General features: G+C 67.7%; 3 protein-coding genes across 6 annotated transcripts; 2 read left to right on the top strand and 1 right to left on the bottom strand.

Moving 5' to 3' along the window:
* Nucleotides 1-60: 60 nt before the first annotated feature.
* On the bottom strand, nucleotides 61-2,866 carry IL23A (interleukin 23 subunit alpha). 2 transcript variants are annotated; one of them, XM_066985737.1, is made up of 4 exons: nucleotides 1,670-2,866; nucleotides 1,389-1,490; nucleotides 423-548; nucleotides 61-336 (listed from the first exon to the last, which is right to left on the bottom strand). In XM_066985737.1, the coding sequence occupies exons 1-4, from the start codon at nucleotides 1,865-1,867 to the stop codon at nucleotides 178-180; spliced, it is 585 nt and encodes a 194-aa protein (XP_066841838.1). In that variant the 5' UTR covers nucleotides 1,868-2,866; the 3' UTR covers nucleotides 61-177. The 2 variants fall into 2 exon arrangements, with proteins under 2 accessions (XP_066841838.1, XP_066841839.1); XM_066985738.1 differs by having other exon boundaries at nucleotides 61-333.
* A 526-nt stretch (nucleotides 2,867-3,392) lies between these two features.
* On the top strand, nucleotides 3,393-14,312 carry PAN2 (poly(A) specific ribonuclease subunit PAN2). Of its 2 annotated transcripts, none has more exons than XM_048055847.2 (26): nucleotides 3,393-3,509; nucleotides 4,077-4,377; nucleotides 4,901-5,070; nucleotides 5,162-5,282; nucleotides 5,366-5,443; nucleotides 5,593-5,860; nucleotides 6,040-6,382; nucleotides 6,894-6,990; nucleotides 7,638-7,757; nucleotides 7,920-8,039; nucleotides 8,111-8,239; nucleotides 8,389-8,588; nucleotides 8,868-9,010; nucleotides 9,361-9,467; nucleotides 9,977-10,075; nucleotides 10,568-10,644; nucleotides 11,148-11,289; nucleotides 11,575-11,712; nucleotides 12,375-12,434; nucleotides 12,552-12,642; nucleotides 12,720-12,877; nucleotides 12,996-13,139; nucleotides 13,318-13,497; nucleotides 13,627-13,720; nucleotides 13,830-14,027; nucleotides 14,103-14,312. In XM_048055847.2, the coding sequence occupies exons 2-26, from the start codon at nucleotides 4,096-4,098 to the stop codon at nucleotides 14,135-14,137; spliced, it is 3,594 nt and encodes a 1,197-aa protein (XP_047911804.2). In that variant the 5' UTR covers nucleotides 3,393-3,509; nucleotides 4,077-4,095; the 3' UTR covers nucleotides 14,138-14,312. The 2 variants fall into 2 exon arrangements, with proteins under 2 accessions (XP_047911804.2, XP_066841814.1); XM_066985713.1 differs by lacking the exon at nucleotides 3,393-3,509 and adding an exon at nucleotides 3,528-3,652.
* A 560-nt stretch (nucleotides 14,313-14,872) lies between these two features.
* On the top strand, nucleotides 14,873-18,049 carry CNPY2 (canopy FGF signaling regulator 2). 2 transcript variants are annotated; one of them, XM_066985735.1, is made up of 5 exons: nucleotides 14,873-15,056; nucleotides 15,750-15,865; nucleotides 16,146-16,343; nucleotides 16,574-16,670; nucleotides 17,436-17,578. In XM_066985735.1, the coding sequence occupies exons 1-5, from the start codon at nucleotides 14,957-14,959 to the stop codon at nucleotides 17,561-17,563; spliced, it is 639 nt and encodes a 212-aa protein (XP_066841836.1). In that variant the 5' UTR covers nucleotides 14,873-14,956; the 3' UTR covers nucleotides 17,564-17,578. The 2 variants fall into 2 exon arrangements, with proteins under 2 accessions (XP_066841836.1, XP_066841837.1); XM_066985736.1 differs by lacking the exon at nucleotides 17,436-17,578 and adding an exon at nucleotides 17,588-18,049 and having other exon boundaries at nucleotides 14,880-15,056.
* Nucleotides 18,050-18,550: the final 501 nt, after the last annotated feature.

Here is an 18,550-nt window from a genome sequence, read left to right as displayed (position 1 = left end):
GCCCCTGGTGCTTCGTGGGGCAGCCCTGGGTTCAGCCCCGCAGCAGACAGCAGCTCCTCATCGTTCAGCCCTTTATTAGAAACCCATAAATACCCCAGATAAATAGGGAGCACGGCTCATAAATAGCCCCTCAGGGAGGAGGGGGAATAAATAACGGGGAGCCCACGGCGGGCGGCGTCAGTGGGGTCTGGCGCTGTAGGTGAAGACGCGTCTCATGACGGCGGTGAAGGACTGGAGCTGCTCGAGCGCTTGGTGCCGCAGCTGCGGCAGCAGCGACTCGGCCCAGGTTGGGGTGGTGGGGCCCAGGGGAGCCTGGCAGGGGCGGCCGGGTGCCTGCTGGGGGGAGAAGGGGGTCAGCGGGCCCAGGGCCTGGGGGTGCCGCTGTCCCAGGCGCAGGGCAGGGGCAGCGCTGCATCGCTCACCTGCACGACCCCCAGCAGCCGGTCCAGCGTGGCCTCCAGCTGCGGCAGGCGGTGGGCGCTGAAGATCTCGGAGCCCAGCAGGTCCCGGTAGTGCTGCAGCCCCTGCAGGATCCGTCGCAGGCAGCGCTGCGGGAGAAGGAGTTGGGGGTGAGGCCAGAGGTCCGGGACCCCTGGGGACCATCCTGGGCATCCCTGGGCACCCTGAGACCTCCCACCACATCTCCTGGGAACCCTCAAGACCCCCAGCAACCCCGAGACTCCCCCCGCCAGGCACATTCCTTCCCCTCAAGATCCCCAGGCACGCTGGTGACCCCTGGGCACATCTCTGGTGCCCCTGGCATCCCCAGGCACATCCCCAGCACCCCTGGGTCCCCTGGGCACATCCCCTGGCCACCTCGGGGACCCCCAGCATCCCTGAGTCCCCCAGGCATCTCCCCACCACCGCTAGGACCCCCAGACACCTCCCCACCATCCCTGGGACCCCCAGGCACCTCCCCACCACCCCTAGCACCCCCCAAGCACCTCTGCAACACCCCTAGGACCCCCAGGCACCTCCCCACCACCCCAGGACCCCCAGGCACCTCTGCAAGCACCTCTGCAGGCACATCATCCCTAGGACCCCCAGGCACCTCCCCACCACCCCAGGACCTCCAAGCAAGCACTCTGCAACACCCCAGGACCCCCAGGCACCTCCCCACCACCCCAGGACCTCCCAGCACCTCTGCAACACCCCAGGACCCCCAGGCACCTCCACATCACCCCGAGGACCCCCGGACACCTCCCCACTACCCCTAGGACCCCCAGGCACCCTGAGGCACATCCTCAGAGCATCCCTGTGCCCCATTGGGGATGAGCCATTGGCCCGGCCACCCCCAGGGACGCCCCGTGAGCCCCCTCAGGGTCCCCCGCCGCCCTCCCAGCCCCCCCCCCCCCCCCCCGAGCCCCCTGCCCCCCCCATCCCGGTACCGTGTTGTTCGTGTCCAGCGCCGAGGGGTCGCAGGCGTCGCTGCAGCGGATGCGGGTGGCACAATCCCCCTCGGGGTCCTCCACAGCGATCTGCACCCGGTTCTGGCAGAGGGGCGTCAGCAGGGGCTCCGTGCCCCCCGACCCCTCCCGGAGCAGCCTGCCCCCCCCCCCCCCAAACACTTCCCCGGGTGTCCTCCATGCCCCCCGTTCCTCGAGCATCCCCCGGGACCCCCCCCCCGGTTCCTCCGGTCCCCCCACCCCGGCGGAGCCCCGCCGCTCACCAGCTCCGAGTGCGGCTCCTTCAGCGTCCCCAGCAGCCGCGACAGCTCCCGGGAGAGGTTCTTGCAGGCGGCCCAGTCGGTGCCCGGGACCGGGACCGGGACCGGGGCCGGGGCCGCGGCGACCGGCGGCGCCGGCAGCAGCAGCAGCAGGAGCAGCAGCGCCGGGAGGCAGAGGCAGAGGCGGCGGAGCGGGGCCATGGCGAGACGGTGCCGCCACCGGAGCCGCCACCGGGCTCTTATGGGGCGGCGGCGGCAGGTGGGGAATCCCCGGGGCAGGTGGCACCCGCCCCCCGTTACTGCGAAATCGCCGCCTCCCCCGAAAGCAGAACCGATACCGGGCCGGGGTCCCCGAGCTGCGCCCCGCCGCGCCCGGCCCCGGCCCCGCGCTGGGACGGGACGGGCAGGAAAACCCGGGGCAGTTCCTGGTGGCTCCGCGCCCGGCGGCACCGGGCACCCCGGGGCCCCGCTCTGCTCCCGGCCCGGGCTCACCTGCGGTCCCCGCCTGGGACGGGACGGGACGGGACGGGCGCGGTGCAGCACGGAGCGGAGCCCCGGTGTCCCCACGGTGTTCACCCGGTGGCTCCCGGTGTCCTCCAGTATCCCCCGGTGTCCCCACGGTGTTCACCCGGTGTCTCCCGGTGTCCCCTGATGTCCCCACGGTGTTCACCCGGTGGCTCCCGGTGTCCTCCAGTATCCCCCGGTGTCCCCACGGTGTTCACCCGGTGTCCCCCGGTGTCCCCTGATGTCCCCACGGTGTTCACCCGGTGGCTCACGGTGTCGCCCCAGTGTTCACCCGGTGGCCCTCGGTGGCCCCCCCGGTGCTCCCCGGCGTTCACCCGGTGCCCCCCAGGTCCCCCCTCCCCGTTCTCCGGCACTACCGGCCCCGCCCGGTGCCCTCCGATCGCCCGGGGAATCTGCAGGGACGGCCCCGGCTCTGCTGTGCCCCGGCGGGGCCGCCCCGGCCCCCGGTGGCCCCCGGGGACCCCCGCCCTGGCCCCCCCGCACCCCCGGTAGCCCCGGCCCCGACGGGCGGGGCCGTGCTGCCCGCGGCTCCGCAATCGCGGCGGCCCCGACGGGGCGGCTCCGGCGCTTCCCGGTCCCTGCCCGGCGGGGCTGCCCCCGGCCTTCCCCGGGAGCGGCGCCCCCGGCCCTCGCCCCCGCCGCGGACCGGCCCCGGGACTCGGCGGGTGCCCGACCCCTCCGCGGCCCCCCCCCCCCCCCCGGAGCCCCCAGCCCGGCCGCGGGGCTCCGGGACGGCGGGGGGACGGAGGAGGGGGGGTGGGAGGACGGCGGCTGTGGCACGGGCTGGGGGCAGCGGGGGGACGCTGTGCTGGGCCGGGGGGGGGGGGGCGTGGGACCCCCGTGGGATGGCGGGGATCGGTGCGTGACACCGGGGGTGGGACACTGCGGAGCCCCGTGGGACACTGCGGAGCGTGGGACACTGCGGGACCCTGCGGGAGGCCGTCGTGCGGGCCAGGGCTGCGTGGGGGTCCCGTGGGGGTCCGGTGGGGGTCCGCAGGGCCCCGTGGGGACCCCGAGCCCCCCGCCGAGGCCCGGCCTGGCGCGGGGGCGGGACGGGGCGGGTGAGGGCCCGGCGCCGTCGGGGTCGCGTCCGCCCGCGGCTTTCTGTCCCCTCCGCCGCGCCGTCCGGCGGGCCGCCCGCCTCGTCCCGCCTCCCGCTGGCGCTGATTGGTCACCGCCCGCCGCTCCGCGCTGCCATTGGCTCGCCTGCCGCACGGGGGCGGGGCGGCTTCCGGGCGGGAGAGCGGGGGGCGCGGTTGCCATAGCGACGGCGGGAGGGGCGGCGGCGGCCCGGCGGGGCTCCGCCGGGGGCCGTTCGGTAACGGCGGGCGGGCTCGGGAACGGCCGCTGGGTCCCCCGGGCGCGGGGGGGTGGTGGGGAGCGGCTCCCGAGGCGGAGAGCCCGGGGAGGCCGGGCCTGGGCCCGCCGCGCCGCACCGGAGCCGCCCGGCGGCGATCGGAGGCAGGCGCGGGGCCGGGAGGGCGGCGGGGGCCGCACGGGGGGGGGCGGCAGCACCTGGGGGGGGGCAGCACCGGGGGGGGGGGGGGCAGCCGGAGCCGGGAGGTGCTCGGAGCCGGGGCCCAGCTCCCCGCGGGGGCTGCCGGGGCACCGGGGCTGATGTCGGCGGGCCCGGGGCGCCGCGGCCCCGTCCCCCGGCCGTGACGGGGCTCTGAGTGTGTCCCGGGAGGGGACTTCACGGGGGCGGCTGCGTGCGTGGGCTCGGTGCCGCCCGTGGCCCCGGCTGGGAGAGGTGCACCTTGCGCTCCCCGGGGATTCCGGCCGCCTTTTCCATCGGCTGGAGTCACCGTGCCTGTGCAGCCGTTTCTAGGAACCGGGGCGCTCGGTGTTTCTGGCTGACCCACTTAGTTCCTTTTCTGCTTCGCAGGGAGCCGCCGGTTTTCACCATGAATTTTGAAGGTCTCGACCCCTCCCTTGCTGAGTATGCTCCCGCTCTCCACCCGGCGCTCGACCCCGTCCTGGACCCCCACCTGAACCCCAGCTTGCTGCAGAACGTGGAGCTGGATGCCGAGGGGGTGCCCTTAGAGGGCATCGCGGTGCCGGACTCGGTGCACATCGTGGAGGGCATGTACAGCGAGCTGCACACCGCCGTCTCCGAAGTGGGCGTCCCCGTCTCCGTCTCCCATTTTGACCTGCACGAAGAGATGCTGTGGGTTGGGAACCACGGGGTAGGTGCCTCGGGGCCGCTGCGGGGAGCGAGGCGTGGAAGGGGGCTGCCAGCAGCACGGGCGCCTCTGCGGGTGTCGCAGCCTGAGACCCGAACGCTCCAACAAGCTGGTCGCAAGCAGAGAGCGGTTTGGTGCTGGGTTGAGTCATAGCTGGAAAGGTCGGCTTGGAAACTGGGAGGCGTGCTGCGCAGATGCAGAGGGTTTGTGGCTGGAAGTGGCTGATGCGTCCTGGAACACGGGAAACACTCGGGCTGATTTGTCTACCAAATTGCCTGCAGGTGTTTCCCAAGTAGCTTCACTGCCCTGACCTCTTGGGACGGTGGAGCTTTTTGGTTCTTTACCCACTTCTGCCTACGAAGGAAAAGTCTGAACAATTTTCCGTAGTTCTGGGGACACAGAGAGGCAGGGAGTCCTTCAGGCTTCAGCCTGCCTCGGCCCGACTGGTGCAGAGGGGTGTTTGCCTGTGTTGCGTCCAGGCAAAGCTGGGGCGGGTCTCGATGAGCCTGTCCCGGGCTGCTTTTAGGGCCATGCCACCTCGTTCTTCGGCCCGACGCTGGAGCGATACTCCTCCTTCCAAGTGAACAGCAGTGACGACATCCGGCAGATCCAGAGCCTGGAGAACGGCGTCCTTTTCCTGACCAAAACCAACCTGAAGTACATGTCACGGGGGGGCCTCATCATTTTTGACTACCTGTGAGTGCTTTGCCCTGGCAGCTGGGAGCGAGGGGACAGTCCCGGCTCGGTAGAGAAGGTCCCAGCTTCTGTCCCCTCTCCCCCTCTGCAGCATGGATGACTCCGAGGACATGCACAGCCTCCTGCTCACGGACAGCAGCACTCTGCTCGTTGGCGGGCTGCAGAACCACGTGGTAGAGATAGACCTCAACACCGTCCAGGAGACGCAGAAGGTGCGGCGTGGGGCACGGCGTCCTGCGGGTGCTCTGTCCCGATGCTCAGCCCCGCTCACCCCCCTGTTCTGTGTCCCTCCCAGTACACCGTGGAGGTACCCGGCATCACCATCATGAGGCAATCAAACCGCTTTTTTTTCTGCGGGCACACCTCGGGGAAGGTAACACCATCCCCGTCCTGCCTGGCAGCCCCGCTGACGCTCGGGTTCCCCCTGGGGTGCCCTGGATTCGGTCTCTGGTTTTTCCCAGAGCTCAGAGGGCTCCCAGGTGGCCGGCAGCTGTACGCCCAGCACCTCTCCTGCCCTCCCAGGTCTCCTTGCGGGATCTGCGCACGTTTGTGGTGGAACACGAATTTGATGCCTACTCAGGCAGCTTGTCCGATTTCGACGTCCACGGGAACCTGCTGGTGACCTGCGGCTTCTCCAGCCGAATGAACGGCCTGGCCTGCGACCGCTTCCTGAAGGTGTACGACCTGCGCATGATGCGGGCCACCACCCCGCTGCAGGTCCACATCGACCCCTTCTTCCTCCGCTTCATCCCCACCTACACCTCCCGCCTGGCCATCATCTCCCAGACAGGTGGGCGAAGCTGCGTCCCTCACCCGCTCTCTGCCCCTTCTCAGCATCAAACCCCCGCGGGACGGAGCTGGGGGGAGCGATCTGAGCCCAGGCAGACGCTCCCGTAAGCGAGAGGCGTGCTGGGGTCACGGCGTCCTGCTCCCCGATGCCACCTCGCTCCGCGCTTCCCTCTCGCGCAGGTCAGTGCCAGTTCTGCGAGCCCACCGGCCTCGCCAACCCGGCCGACATCTTCCACGTGAACACCGTGGGGCCCCTCATCATGACCTTCGACGTCTCGGCCAGCAAGCAGGCCCTGGCGTTCGGCGACTCGGAGGGCTGCGTCCACCTCTGGGCCGACTCCCCGGAGGTCACCTTCAACGCCTACTCCCGGGAGACCGACTTTGCCCTGCCCTGCATGGTGGACACGCTGCCCCACTTGGACTGGAACCAGGACCTCGTGCCGCTCTCGCTCATCCCCGTGCCGCTGACCAGCGAGACGCTGCTCTCGGACTGGCCCGCTGCCAACTCGGCTCCGGCACCCCGGTAATCTGCCGGCCTCTCCCAGTAAAAAAACAGAGCGGGAAAGCTGGTCCCAGCGGGGGATCCTCTCCCGCCTGGGGCTGGGGGCAGCTGGGTGCCCTGCGGGGGCAGGAGGTGGGCTCTGCTCCCTGTCTCGTGGCTGGCAAAACACGAGATGAGTTCCCCCTCGCACAGCAAAACCCATGGGCAGGTCCGAAGAGAGCGGGGAGTGATGAAACCTTCACGGTCCTGGGGGGGGGAGATCCTGGTTAGGCCCTGGCCTCCTCCTGCACGTGTGGAAGCACTTTTCTTTTCTCTCTGCCTGAGCCCTGTCCTAAACGCTTGTGCTCAGCGCTTCGGTGATGGAGCCCAAGTATTTTGTAGTGGCAGAAAGAGAACCCTGAGGTTCTGGGGCAATGACCGAGGGGGAGGAACCATCGGGTCCCGCCAGTGGGTCCCTGAGCGCGTCCAGCAAGGTTCCTGTGAAGTGACGCTGCCAAACGGAGCAGCCGCTGAGTGCCAGCGTGTTTTGTAGGCGAGCCCCTCCAGTAGACCCTGAGATTCTGCGTACCATGAAGAAGGTGGGGTTCATTGGCTACGCCCCGAACCCGAGGACCAAGCTCCGCAACCAGGTACCTGCTCTCAGGAGGGTGCTGAGGGTCCCAGGGCCATCTGCGCAGGACGTGGGGGGTTCTGCCCTGCGGTCGGGGCAGAGGTTTGCTGCCTCTGGGACTTGCACCCTCGTGGTGCGGGCCGGGGAGGGACGGGGCTCCTGCTCGCGCCGAATGGCCTCGGAGCTTTCTGCAGGGCTCGGGACAGGGCTGTGAGAGGTGCAGTTCTCTGGCTTGGGGTGTCACAGGAGGCAGACGCGTGGTCTGGGTTCAACAGCTCTCCTTCTGCAGCGTTAGAGGGTGAACCGGTCCTCGGAAGGACCGGAGTCCCCCCGTCGGGCCAGAGGCCCGTCTCCCTCGCTAACTCGCCCTGCGGTAGGAAGGGTTTGAGCTGTCCGGTCCGGAGGTTTAGGGCACGTCCCTCGTCCTTGGGAAAACACTGCTGTGTTTTGCCCTTGCCCGCAGCGCTGCTGTAGTTTCCCACAGTGATAAGTCCCTAGTAACAAGGAAGGTGTGGAGGCCTCGTGCAGGTTAAGGGAGGGCCCCACTCCCTTCTGGTTTATTCCTTTGCTCATTCGGGGAGGCAGGAAAGCCCAGGAGTCGCTCGTGTCAGTACGCGGTGCTTCACCTCAGGATTCAGCTGCGCTTCCTTCTCTTCCCCCTCGCAGATCCCCTACCGGTTAAAAGAGGCAGACAACGAGTTCGACAGCTTCAGCCAAGTGCCCGAGTCCCCGATTGGGCGGGAAGAGGAGCCGCACCTCTACATGGTGGCCAAGAAGTACAGGAAGGTAGCCTCCCAGGGCCACGGGGAGCCTCCCAGGGCCACGGGGGAGAGGGGGCTGGCCAAGAACCTGCGTGGGCCCAAGCACCAGCGTGGGGAGACGCAGACATTTCGCAGGTGTCCTGTGCCACGGGAGGGCGTTCGTTCAGCACCTTGCATCTCTCCTCAGGTCACAATCAAATACTCCAAGCTGGGGCTGGAAGATTTCGATTTCAAGCATTACAACAAGACGCTGTTTGCAGGCCTGGAGCCACATATCCCCAACGCCTACTGCAACTGCATGATCCAGGTGGGAGATGCCCAGCCCCGCCCAGGCTGCCGCAGCCCCGGGACCGCTCCTGACAGCCCTGTCTCTGCCAGGTGCTGTATTTCTTGGAGCCGGTCCGCTGCCTGGTCCAGAACCACCTGTGCCAGAAGGAGTTCTGCCTGGGCTGTGAGCTGGGCTTGCTCTTCCACATGCTGGACCTGTCCCGGGGAGACCCCTGCCAGGTCAGTGGCTAGCCCAGGCGTGCTGTGAAGCAGCAGGGAGAGAGCACAGAGGAGCAGGGTGGTGCTGGGTTCCCAGGAGATGGCATCAGACGGCATGGAAACTCCTGTCATTTGACCTCTGTGACATGCCGCTCTTGCCCCATCCCCAGGGAAGCAACTTTCTGCGGGCTTTCCGCACGATCCCAGAGGCTTCAGCGCTGGGGCTGATCCTGGCCGACTCGGATGAAGCCACAGGGAAGGTGAACCTGGGGCGGCTGATTCAGAGCTGGAACCGTTTTATCCTCACTCAGCTGCACCAGGAAACCCAGGAGCAGGAGGGACCGCAGGCGTATCGGGGGGCTGGCAGCAGGTAACTGCCTGGCCTGGGGGTGGGGAGGGGGTCTGGCTCTCAGTGGCTCCGTCCGTCCCTCGGGAACGAGCTTTTTTGCCACCTACACCTGCTCCGGGTGCCACAAGGGAGCACACAGATCCGTGGGCTACAGCAGGATCCGAACCCTGTCCCTCCTAGGCCCCGTGCAGTCAGGGCTGTGTGGGTCCCCAGTGGTCAGCCCCCCGTACCGCCCAGCCCTGCTCTGCAGGGATCGCCGGGATCCTGCTAACCCAGATAATTTTTTTTCTTTTTTTCCAGCACCTTTGGGTCCTCAGGGGACTCGGTTATCGGGCAGCTGTTCAGCTGCGAGATGGAGAACTGCAGCATGTGTCGCTGCGGCAAGGAAACCGTCCGCGTGTCCTCCACGCTGCTCTTCACCCTCTCCTACCCTGAGAGCACCGGTAACGGGCAGGGCAGGGCAGGGCAGGGCTTGGCAGCTGGCGCGCTGCTGCCTTTCCCCTGGGGCAGGGCAGCCGAGCAGGGCTCGTTATCTGCGTGGGTGAGATGTGATTTTTCCAGGTGAGGGACACCTGCAGTGATGACCTCCTGCAGTTGTCTGGCCTGTGGGAGGCCCGGCAGCCGAGGCCGAGTGGTGGGTCTCCAACCGGCTGAGCTTTTGGCTACAGAAAGGCAGATTTGGGGGTTGACCTTCTCCCTGGTGGTTATGAGGAAAACCCCAGAGGTTTGGCTGAGCTATATTGGTAAAGATTTGTGTGTTGGAAGGTGACGTTATTCTCCTTTCTCCCTTCAGAAAAGCCAGTCAAAGATTACGAGTTTGCCCAAATTTTAAAGCGAAGCATCTGCTTGGAGCAGAACACGCAGGCCTGGTGTGAGAACTGTGAGAAGTACCAGCCCACGGTGAGCCTGGGAGCGGAGCACGAGCGCGTGGCGTTCCGTGAGCTGCGAGGGGGTGTGGGAGAGGGGTGTGAGTGCCCCATGCCACGGGCGGAGCTGGGGGCAGTTTCTCCATTAGTCAGTGGGGAACCTCCTGAGCGGATGCAGGAGATTCCGTTCCTAGCCTGGCCCGCAAGCCGGCGTGGTGCGGGGTATTCCCTGGGCTGCTGGGGCTGTGCGGCGCTGGAACATGGCTTGTGGGTCATGCAGATCCCAGCTGAAACCCCCGGGGCAGGGGGAAACCCCCAGGAGCCAAGCGCACCTGTTGTGACGCAGCCTCTGGGGATGCGGGAGCCTGCTCCCTGCCTCGGTTTCCCTTACTTGACCGCCAGGAGCCCTGCCGGGCAGCGGGGAGGCGGTGCTGTAGGCGAAAGCGAGGAGGAGGGAAGAGGATTAGGCTGTCCCAAATCCTGCTGTGAGCCTCTCCGGGGCTCTCAGTGCTGCCCTGCTTCCATCTCCCGCTCTCTCTGCAGGTTCAGACCCGGAATATCCGCTGCCTGCCAGACGTCCTGGTCATTAACTGTGAGGTGAACAGCTCCAAGGAAGCAGATTTCTGGAAGACGCAGGCTGAGGTGGGGGAGACACTTTGGGGCAGAAGCAGGCTTGTTCTCCCTGCCGCACAGGGTTCGCTGTGTGTCCAGTTCTGCGGAGGTGTTTCCCCTGTCATCTCGCTGTCTCTAACAGTCTCTTGCTCTCCACCCAAGCAGCACCGTACTTTATCTGCAGAGGACATGCTGGTGTTTGGTCATGCTTGCAGCGCGAGCTGTGCTTTTGGAGCTGGAAAAGACAAGATCTCCTGCCGTGGCAGAGCTGACAGGACTCCAGTAGAATCACACTTTCATTCCCCCAGCCCCCTAGGACCTAGGAGCAACGAGGCGGTGCCTGCTTCCCGGAGCACGGGCCCAGCAGAGCTGGTGGACAGCTGGGTTTCCCTTGCTGTCTTTTTCCCTGTCGCTGACTTTACAGCCCCTGTCTTTTCCCTGCTGCTGGTCTGGCTGTCACCCACGTGTTCCCGAGCCCAGCCTGTCATTCCATGCTGACACTTCCCTGTGTTTCGTTGCCAGTATGCGTTTCAGAGAGCCGTGATGAGGAGAGGAGGCTTTGAGATCACCAAAGGCAAAGAAATCTCTCTTGGAGAGTGGTAGGTGGCTGTTGTGGGGCGGCAGCTCTAGCTGAGCATTGCTCCTCCCGGCCTTGGAGAGCTCAAGGCCGTTTCTCATTTCATAATGAGAATTTGATAAATTTCCTAATGAGAATTTGATAATCTACCCATGTGTAGTTCTTGTGGGCCCTAAACTGGAACAGTCTCACTGCTGCTCTGAGACCGATCCTGCACGGGTGCTCTGCGCAGCACGGCGTTCGGATACCCTCGTGAGCCCTCGGCCCTTGTTCCCCATCCCTTTTTGGACTGACAAAAGCCCCAGCACCATGCGTTGGCCCTTTTTTGGCTGACCTAGTTGGCCGCCTTTCCCAAGGCCCTGCTCTAGGCAGCTGGGAGCTGTGGCGCAGCTCTGGCTCTCCCTCTCTGTCCCTTGGAAGGTTTAGGAACAGGCTGGCTGACGGGCGGCTTGGGTGGCGCGGATTCTGGCCCACACGGCATCTCGTGACTCCCTCCTGCTCTGCGTTCCGCGATTCTCCTTGCAGGAAGGAACTGGGAAACCCCGACACGGGGCATTCATATCCTTCTGTGGAGGAACTGAAGAACATTTGGATCCCCCACGCCATCAAGATGAGCCTGACCAAGAACAAGGAGCTAGACGTCTGCAACTGGAGTGAAAGTGATGAGGTAAAGGCTGACAAGATCCTGCTGGGGCTGCGTGGTCATGCGCACGTGGGGCTGCGGGAGCAGAACTGCTTCAGAACCGTTTTCTGCTGAGCGTGTGTGGGCGAGAGATAAAGGGGCGAGAGATAAAGGGGCTGACTTGGAGACACCCCGGGTGAGCTGTCGGTGGCTCATGCGTGGCCAGCCTGGAAAATTCTGCACGTCTGAGCGCGGGGGTTTGGGCTGGAGGTCTGGGAGCTGCCTGGAGGGCAGATCGGGCATTTCCCTCGGGGCTGGTTCCTCCTGCAGCTCAGCCCGTCCGATGACCCCGAGTCAGTGTACGTCTACGACCTCATGGCCACCGTTGTCCACATCCTGGACTCCCGCACAGGGGGCAGCCTGGTGGGGCACATCAAGGTGGGAGAGACCTACCACCAGCGGAAGGAGGTGAGGAGCCCTGCGGGACCGGTGCCCTCCGGCCCGCAGCTGCTGTGGGAGCAGCCCTGCTCCGTGGGCACCCTGCCTTGCCCAGGAGTTCTTGCCCAGAGCTCGCTTAGGGGGCGGGTAGTTTAACTGACCCGTTCCTAGGTCTCTTAGAAAAGCGTTGAGTGCAATTTATTGAGTGTGTCAGGCAGCCTTCAACAGGCAAGCGCTTCTCAGGCACCTTATGGGGATGAGAGGGCTGAAGAAGTGCTCTTCCCACCCTTGCTTGGGCGAGTTCCTCCTCAGCCACAGGCACGTTGCCAGCCTGCCCTTGTGGTTCCAGGTAAAAGGGCTGTGACCTCATCCGCCAGAGGAAAGGGGGCTGGTCGGGGCAGTTCTTTAATTTGGTGGAGATGCTCAAACCAGGAGTTCCCAGAGTATGTCAAGACTTCATCCCTCGCTGTTATCTGTTGCATCTCCACGGAGTGCCCGTCCAAGCCCGAGAGCTTCGAGTACGGGCTCGTCACCACCCAGGCCAGCAGGGGTTTCCCCGCAGTGTCTCAGGAAGGGCGGGAGTTCCCACACGGTGGTGTCACACCCCTCTTTCCCCAGTAAAGAGGTAGAGGAGTCATTGCCTTCGCCTGCAGGGGGGGTCCCTGATGCAGCGTCTGTGCCTCTCTTGCCAGGGAGTCACACACCAGCAGTGGTATCTCTTCAACGACTTCCTCATCGAGCCCGTGGATAAGGTGAGTGCCTGGGGTGCAGCGGGGTCTGCCCCGGCCTCGCGTCGAGCTGCGGTGCCGGGGGGGGTTTCCTGCTGGATGTGGGAGCAGGATGCTGCACTGGCCCCCCCCTCCCCACAGTGCGAGGCGGTGCAGTTCGACATGAGCTGGAAGGTGCCGGCGATCCTGTACTACGCCCGGAGGAACCTCAATGCCAAGTACAACCTCGTCAGTGAGTGTCTGGGTGGAAGCGGCCGTGTGGCCAGTGACACGGGCTCCCAGCTGATCGCCCTGCCCCTTTTCCTGCAGTCAAGAACCCCATCGAAGCCAGCGTGCTGCTGGCGGAGGCCTCGCTGGCTCGCAAGCAGCGCAAGTGTCACGCCACGTTCATCCCCCTGATGTTGAGCGAGATGCCGCAGGCGGGTGACCTGGTGGGGCTGGATGCCGAGTTCGTCACGCTGAACGAGGTCGGTTCCCTCCCCGCGGCACGGAACGGGGCTGGGGGGGCGGCTCCTTGGGGTGCGCCTGGTCCCACGGGCACTGCAGGAGCTGCCGGTCTCTGAGCTCTCCTCCCGGCCGCCGCAGGAGGAGGCTGAGCTGCGCAGCGATGGGACCAAGTCCACCATCAAGCCCAGCCAGATGTCGGTGGCCAGGATCACGTGCGTGCGTGGCCAGGGCCCCAACGAGGGGGTCCCCTTCATTGATGACTATATCTCCACGCAAGAGCAGGTAGGGGGTCGCTGCCTGGCTTTGCACAGCTCCCTGCAGGGCTATCGCAGCCTGGCTGCTTTGCCACTCAGTGGAGGGGCAGGCGGAATAATGTCAGCATCCTCCCTGGGATGCTGTCAGGGGAAACGGGGAGGGGGCGAAGCCCTCAGCCCCCCCAGCACGGGCCCTTTCTCTGCAGGTGGTGGATTACCTGACCCAGTACTCGGGGATCAAGCCCGGAGACCTGGACGCCAAGATCTCCTCTAAGCACCTCACCACCCTCAAGTCCACCTACCTGAAGCTGCGCTTCCTCATCGACGTGGGCGTCAAGTTCGTGGGCCACGGGCTGCAGAAGGATTTCCGTGTCATCAACCTCATGGTGACAGCGCTGAGCCCCCCCCTCCCGAACGTGGCCCTAGGGGCTCGGGGAGGCCCAGGGGGCCCACAGTAGCCCTGGGGCTCGCCCCCCGGGGGTGAAGCTGTTAGCAGCCCCCTCTGTGCCCTGCAGGTGCCCAGGGACCAGGTGATCGACACCGTCTACCTGTTCCACATCCCGAGGAAGAGGATGATTTCCCTGCGCTTCCTCGCCTGGTACTTTCTGGGTTAGTGGCGGCATCCTCAGCTCGAGGAGGGGGGTGGTGGTGGTGGTGGTGGTGGTGGGGAGCTCTGTTCCCCCTGACGCCGGGGGTGGGGGCTCTTTTTTCCCCCCAGACCTGAAGATCCAGGGCGAGACCCACGACAGCATCGAGGACGCGCGCACGGCCCTGCAGCTCTACCGCAAGTACCTGGAGCTGAGCCAGGGCGGCAGCGAGCCCGACGACTTCCGCAAGGTGCTCAAGGCCCTGTACGAGAAGGGCCGCAAGCTGGACTGGAAGGTGCCCGAGCCCGACAGCCAGAGCAGCCCCAAGCGTAAGGCGCCCCAGGAGCCCCCGTCGCCCCCCGGCCCCCGCCCCGCGCCCCCTCACCCCGCTTTGTCTCTGGCAGACGGCGCCGTGTACCCGCCCGTGCTGCCGCTGTGACGGGGACGCCCCCAGCGCCGCCGCCGCCGCCGCCTCGGGACTCGAACCAGCACCGGGGCTGCCCCGGGGGGGGCCCGGCGGTCCCGGGAGGGGGGGCAGCGCCAGCCCCGGGCAGCGGCCCCGCTCCGCTCGCCCGCTGGCCTGGACGCCCCCATAAAGCAGCCTCGGCCCCTGCCGCGCCGCCTCCTCCTTGCTGCGGGACCGGGACCGGGACCGGGACCGGGACCGGGAGGGGGCGGGGCCTCCAACGTGAAGGGGGCGGGGCCAACGGGAGGGGGCGGGGCCGACAAAGGGAGGGGGCGTGGTCAGCAGCAGGAGGGGGCGGGCTAAATAGGGGAGGGGGCGTGGTCAAGGTTCAATGGGGGCGTGGCCAGGCAACGGGAGGCGGTGGTTGGAAGTGGAGGGGCGTGGCCAACAGCGCAAAAGGGGCGTGGCCGCCACCGAGGGGGCGTGTCCTCGCCAAAGCCCCGCCCCCCCGGGGCCGATCGCCACGCGGGCCGGGCCCTGGCACCGCCGGGGCCCTCGCAGCTGGCCGCGGGCTGCCCCGGGCGCTGCCTGCGCGCCGAGCGGCCCCGCCGCGGCCCGAAGAACCGGCCCCGCCGCCCCGCCCGGCCCCGCCGCCTCCCCCGGCCCCGCCCGGCCCCGCCGCTCCGCTCCCCGAGCATCCTCCCCCCGCAGCGGGCCGGGCCGAGGGGGCGCGCCGGGACCGGCACCGCCGCGGGCAGCCCTGGAGGGGGGGGGGCAGCGCCGAACGGGCTCGGCCGGGCCCCGGCGGTGAGGGGCGGCGGGGGGGGGACCGGGGGCAGCGGGGCCGCGAGGATGAGCGGCCGGGGCCCTGCCGCGCTCTGCCTGGCCGCGGCCTTGGCTGCGCTGCTGCCGGCGGCGTGTGCCCGGCGGGGCCAGGACCTGCACTGCGGAGGTGCGGCGGGACGGGACGGGACCGGGGCGGGGGGGGGGGATGGGAGAGACGGGACGGGACGGGACGGGAGGGGCAGGACAGGACCGGAGGAGAAGGAACGGGAAGGACCGGGAGGGAACGGGTCGGGAGGGGGAGAAATGGGATGGGGGAACGGGACAGGAGGGAACGGGACGGGGCGGGACGGGAGGAACGGGAGAGACTGGAACGGGAGGGGAGGAAACGGAACAGGAGAAAACAGGACGGGAGGAGAGGGGGTGGGATGGGAGGGAACGGGACGGGAGAGATGGGACAGGAGGGAACAGGATGGGATGGGAGAGATGGGACGGGAGGGGACGGGACGGGAGGGGAGAGATGGGACAGGAGGGAACAGGATGGGATGGGAGAGATGGGACGGGAGGGAATGGGATGGGAGAGAGGGGATGGGAAGAAACGGGATGGGAGATCCGGGACAGGAGCGAGTGGGGACAGCTCAGCAGCGGCTGGGACCCGCTCAGCGCCCAGCGTGGCTGCTGCTTCCCCTCCGTGGCCCCGACCAAGGGCAGCCGGGTGTCCCCAGGGGGCCGCTGGCTCCTGCCCCCTGCACGGCTGCCGTCCTGCACGGGCCGCACCGGTCCCTCCCCGCCACCGGTCTGACGGGGCCGGGGCTCAGCCGATGCTGCCGGTGCTGGGCCGTTGACGTCCGCGTCCCCGCAGCGTGCCGGGCGCTGGTGGATGAGCTGGAGTGGGAGATTGCTCAGGTCGACCCCAGGAAAACCATCCAGATGGGCTCGTTCCGGATCAACCCCGATGGCAGCCAGTCGGTTGTGGAGGTGGGAAGCATCCTGGTGGGCGGCTGCCTCGCTGCCGGGGGGCTCTGGGCCGGGGCCGCGGGGGGAGCGGGGCTGGCTGGGGCGGCAGCCACACAGCGTGGGAGACGAGGGAAGGACTGGGCCCGTGCTGAGGGCTCTGCGTGGCTTTGAGCCGCGTCTCGCAGGACATCCAAGCCTTTCCTGGAGCTCCCTGGCTCCCAGGGGAGGCGCTGGCCCAGCGCTCTGGCTCTGCTGTCGTGCTGAAAGGCCTGACCCTGCTGATCTCATGCTCGTCCCGCAGGTGCCCTACGCCCGCTCGGAGGCACATCTGACCGAGCTGCTGGAGCGGGTGTGCGAGAAGATGAAGGAATATGGGGAGAAGGTGGATCCGTCTACACACCGGAAAAGTTACGTCCGCATCATCTCCCACGATGGGACCAAGATGGACCTCTCTGGGGTCAAAATTGATGGCGATGTGGCTTCGAGTCTGAAGTTTGCGGTGCGTGTGGGAACTGGGTCCTCGGGGTGGCTGTCGCAGCTCGGTGGACGTCTTAGGCCATGGGTCCCCGTGCTTGGCAGCTGCGGCCCTTGTAGGGATGGATATGGTCCCACCAGCTGCCCCCAGCTGCTTCCTTTGGCTCTTCCTGGGGCTGGGGGAGAGGAGGCTGCCCCCGGGTGGGCTGGGTGGGCGCTGTCAGTGTCGTCTGACCCCCACGGTTACCATTGCAGTGCGAGAGCATCGCCGAGGAGTACGAGGACGAGCTCATCGAGTTCCTCTCCCACGAGGCTGACAACGTCAAGGACCGGCTCTGCAGCAAGCGGACGGGTGAGCTGGGCTGGGCCGTCCTGGGGCTGGGGCTCTCCGGCCGTCTGAGCGCACCTCGGGGTGCTCAGAGCCCTCTCCAAGCTCCCCTCTCCCCGGGGAGGTTTCAGGACCATCCCTCTCCAAGCTCCATGCCTGGGGCCTTCTGCTCCAGCCAGGCTTCTCCTGGCGCCTTCGAGCAAAGCTCTGGAGACCGAGGATTTCCCCCATGGCCCCGACGCCCCACGCAGCCGCAGCTGCCCCGTGAGCTCTGGGAGCACGCGGAGGAGCTGTGGGCGCGCAGATTCTCCCTGAAATCCTTCCGTCTCCCAGCCCTGCCGAGCAGCGTGCCTGTCCGGCCCCGTGCTGCCGGCCCCACGCCTCGGGGAGCTGCCTGCAGCTTTTTTTGGGAGCCGTGCCTGGGCTAGTGCACTGCTTGGGGCAGCGCCAGGGCAGTTTCACCACCAGCTCCATTGGCTGCCCCGGCTCTGGGCTCCCCCCGCAGCCAATGGCCGGGCGCCCGTCCCGCGGCGTCTCCCTTCCCGCAGTGCTATTTCTGGTCTGCAAACACCGGGGTCAGGGCACGCTGCGACCTTCGTGCTTCCTTTATTAATGAACGTGGCGCGGTACCTGCACCGTGGCACCAGGGCGGGGCCCTGCTGCGCCCCACACACGTGTCGGTGGCAGCACTCGGTCCTGCGGGGCCGCGCGGCACTGCCGGTGGCTCCCGGGGTGGCCAGGTCCCAGGGGAAACGCCGGCGCAGCGCCTCCGTTTCTCATTAACCACAGAACCGAGGGGGAAGCGCAGGTGTCCCTGGCACGGGTCACGGCCCAGGCGTTCGGCGCATGGCTCGCCCGAGCTAACGGCAGCAACCGGCACCGGCGGGGGCTGCGCACGGGGCTCCGCCGTGTCCTGAGCACGCTGGCCTTTGTCCCCGCAGACCTGTGCGACCACGCGCTGCACATCCCGCATGACGAGCTGTGACGTGGACGGCCCCGGGCTGCGCCGACCCTCCCCGCCGGTGCCGGGCTCCCTCCGGACGCCCCCGACCTCTTGGTTCGCCTCGTCCCCGCTGCCCTGGGGGCCGGGCAGCCCTGCCCCGGGTGCAGCCGTCGCCTCTCCCGGTCTGGTGCTCTCTCATCCTATTTATTCGCCGTCCGTCCGCTGCGGCACGGTGGGACGGGACACATCCTCGTTCGTCTGGGAACGTTTCGGCAGCTGAAGCGTGGCTCCGGGCAGGCCGCAAGCAGAGGCTCCTCCGCTGCTGCTGGGGGACGCGGGGCACCGCGGGGGCTCCTGGGGGTCTCAGGCATCCAGGGCCGGATCCCGGGAGTCCCCCTCCCGGTCGCAGGGCAATAAACGGGGCCGTGCGGCGGCCGAGCCACGGGGCCCACCACGGGCAGGTCTCGCTCCCTGTGTGCCTTCGGGGGGTGGGCGCGCGGCCCCAGGGTGGGGAAGGGGCGTCCCCGGGGTGCCCCCGTTCACCGAGGGTGGCACCGGGGGGGGCCTGTGGTGTCCCCGCGGTGCCTCCCGTGACTCAGGCCCCTCTTCCTCATGGCTACCGTCTGCTTGGCCTTGGTGCCCAGCAGCCCCTGGCCCCGTGTCACCCGGCCCGGGGTGGCTGTGGGGCCCCGGCACCCTTGGGTGCTGCCCAGCGCCTCGGCCCATGTGGCGCGGCTGCGCTGCGTCACCTCGGCCCAGGGCCGTGTCCCGCGGTGCCACCGCTCCGGGGCAATGCCCCGGGGTCACCCCCGGCCGGGCCCAGCCCCGCCCCCCTCCCCCCCCCGATCTGTGACATCATCATGGAGCCCAGCTCCCATCGCCTGCAGGGCGCCTTCCCATGCGGTGACGTCACTGATGACATCACGGCCCCGGTGACCTCACGGCCGGGCGCCTGCTGACG

The sequence above is a fragment of the Anser cygnoides genome, chromosome 32 (assembly GCF_040182565.1).
Source record: "Anser cygnoides isolate HZ-2024a breed goose chromosome 32, Taihu_goose_T2T_genome, whole genome shotgun sequence".
Lineage (NCBI taxonomy): Eukaryota > Metazoa > Chordata > Aves > Anseriformes > Anatidae > Anser > Anser cygnoides.
This window is presented reverse-complemented; position numbering and strand designations above follow the sequence as displayed.

Coding starts and splice junctions, on each gene's coding strand:
- PAN2 (XM_048055847.2), top strand. CDS start 4,096: ATGAATTTTGAAGGTCTCGACCCCTCCCTTGCTGAGTATGCTCCCGCT. Junction 5,071..5,161: donor CTCATCATTTTTGACTACCT/GTGAGTGCTTTG, acceptor CCCCCTCTGCAG/CATGGATGACTCCGAGGACA. Junction 6,991..7,637: donor GGACCAAGCTCCGCAACCAG/GTACCTGCTCTC, acceptor TCCCCCTCGCAG/ATCCCCTACCGGTTAAAAGA.
- IL23A (XM_066985737.1), bottom strand. CDS start 1,867: ATGGCCCCGCTCCGCCGCCTCTGCCTCTGCCTCCCGGCGCTGCTGCTC. Junction 1,491..1,669: donor AGGAGCCGCACTCGGAGCTG/GTGAGCGGCGGG, acceptor CCCCTCTGCCAG/AACCGGGTGCAGATCGCTGT. Junction 337..422: donor GGCTGCTGGGGGTCGTGCAG/GTGAGCGATGCA, acceptor TTCTCCCCCCAG/CAGGCACCCGGCCGCCCCTG.
- CNPY2 (XM_066985735.1), top strand. CDS start 14,957: ATGAGCGGCCGGGGCCCTGCCGCGCTCTGCCTGGCCGCGGCCTTGGCT. Junction 15,057..15,749: donor CCAGGACCTGCACTGCGGAG/GTGCGGCGGGAC, acceptor GCGTCCCCGCAG/CGTGCCGGGCGCTGGTGGAT. Junction 15,866..16,145: donor GCAGCCAGTCGGTTGTGGAG/GTGGGAAGCATC, acceptor CTCGTCCCGCAG/GTGCCCTACGCCCGCTCGGA.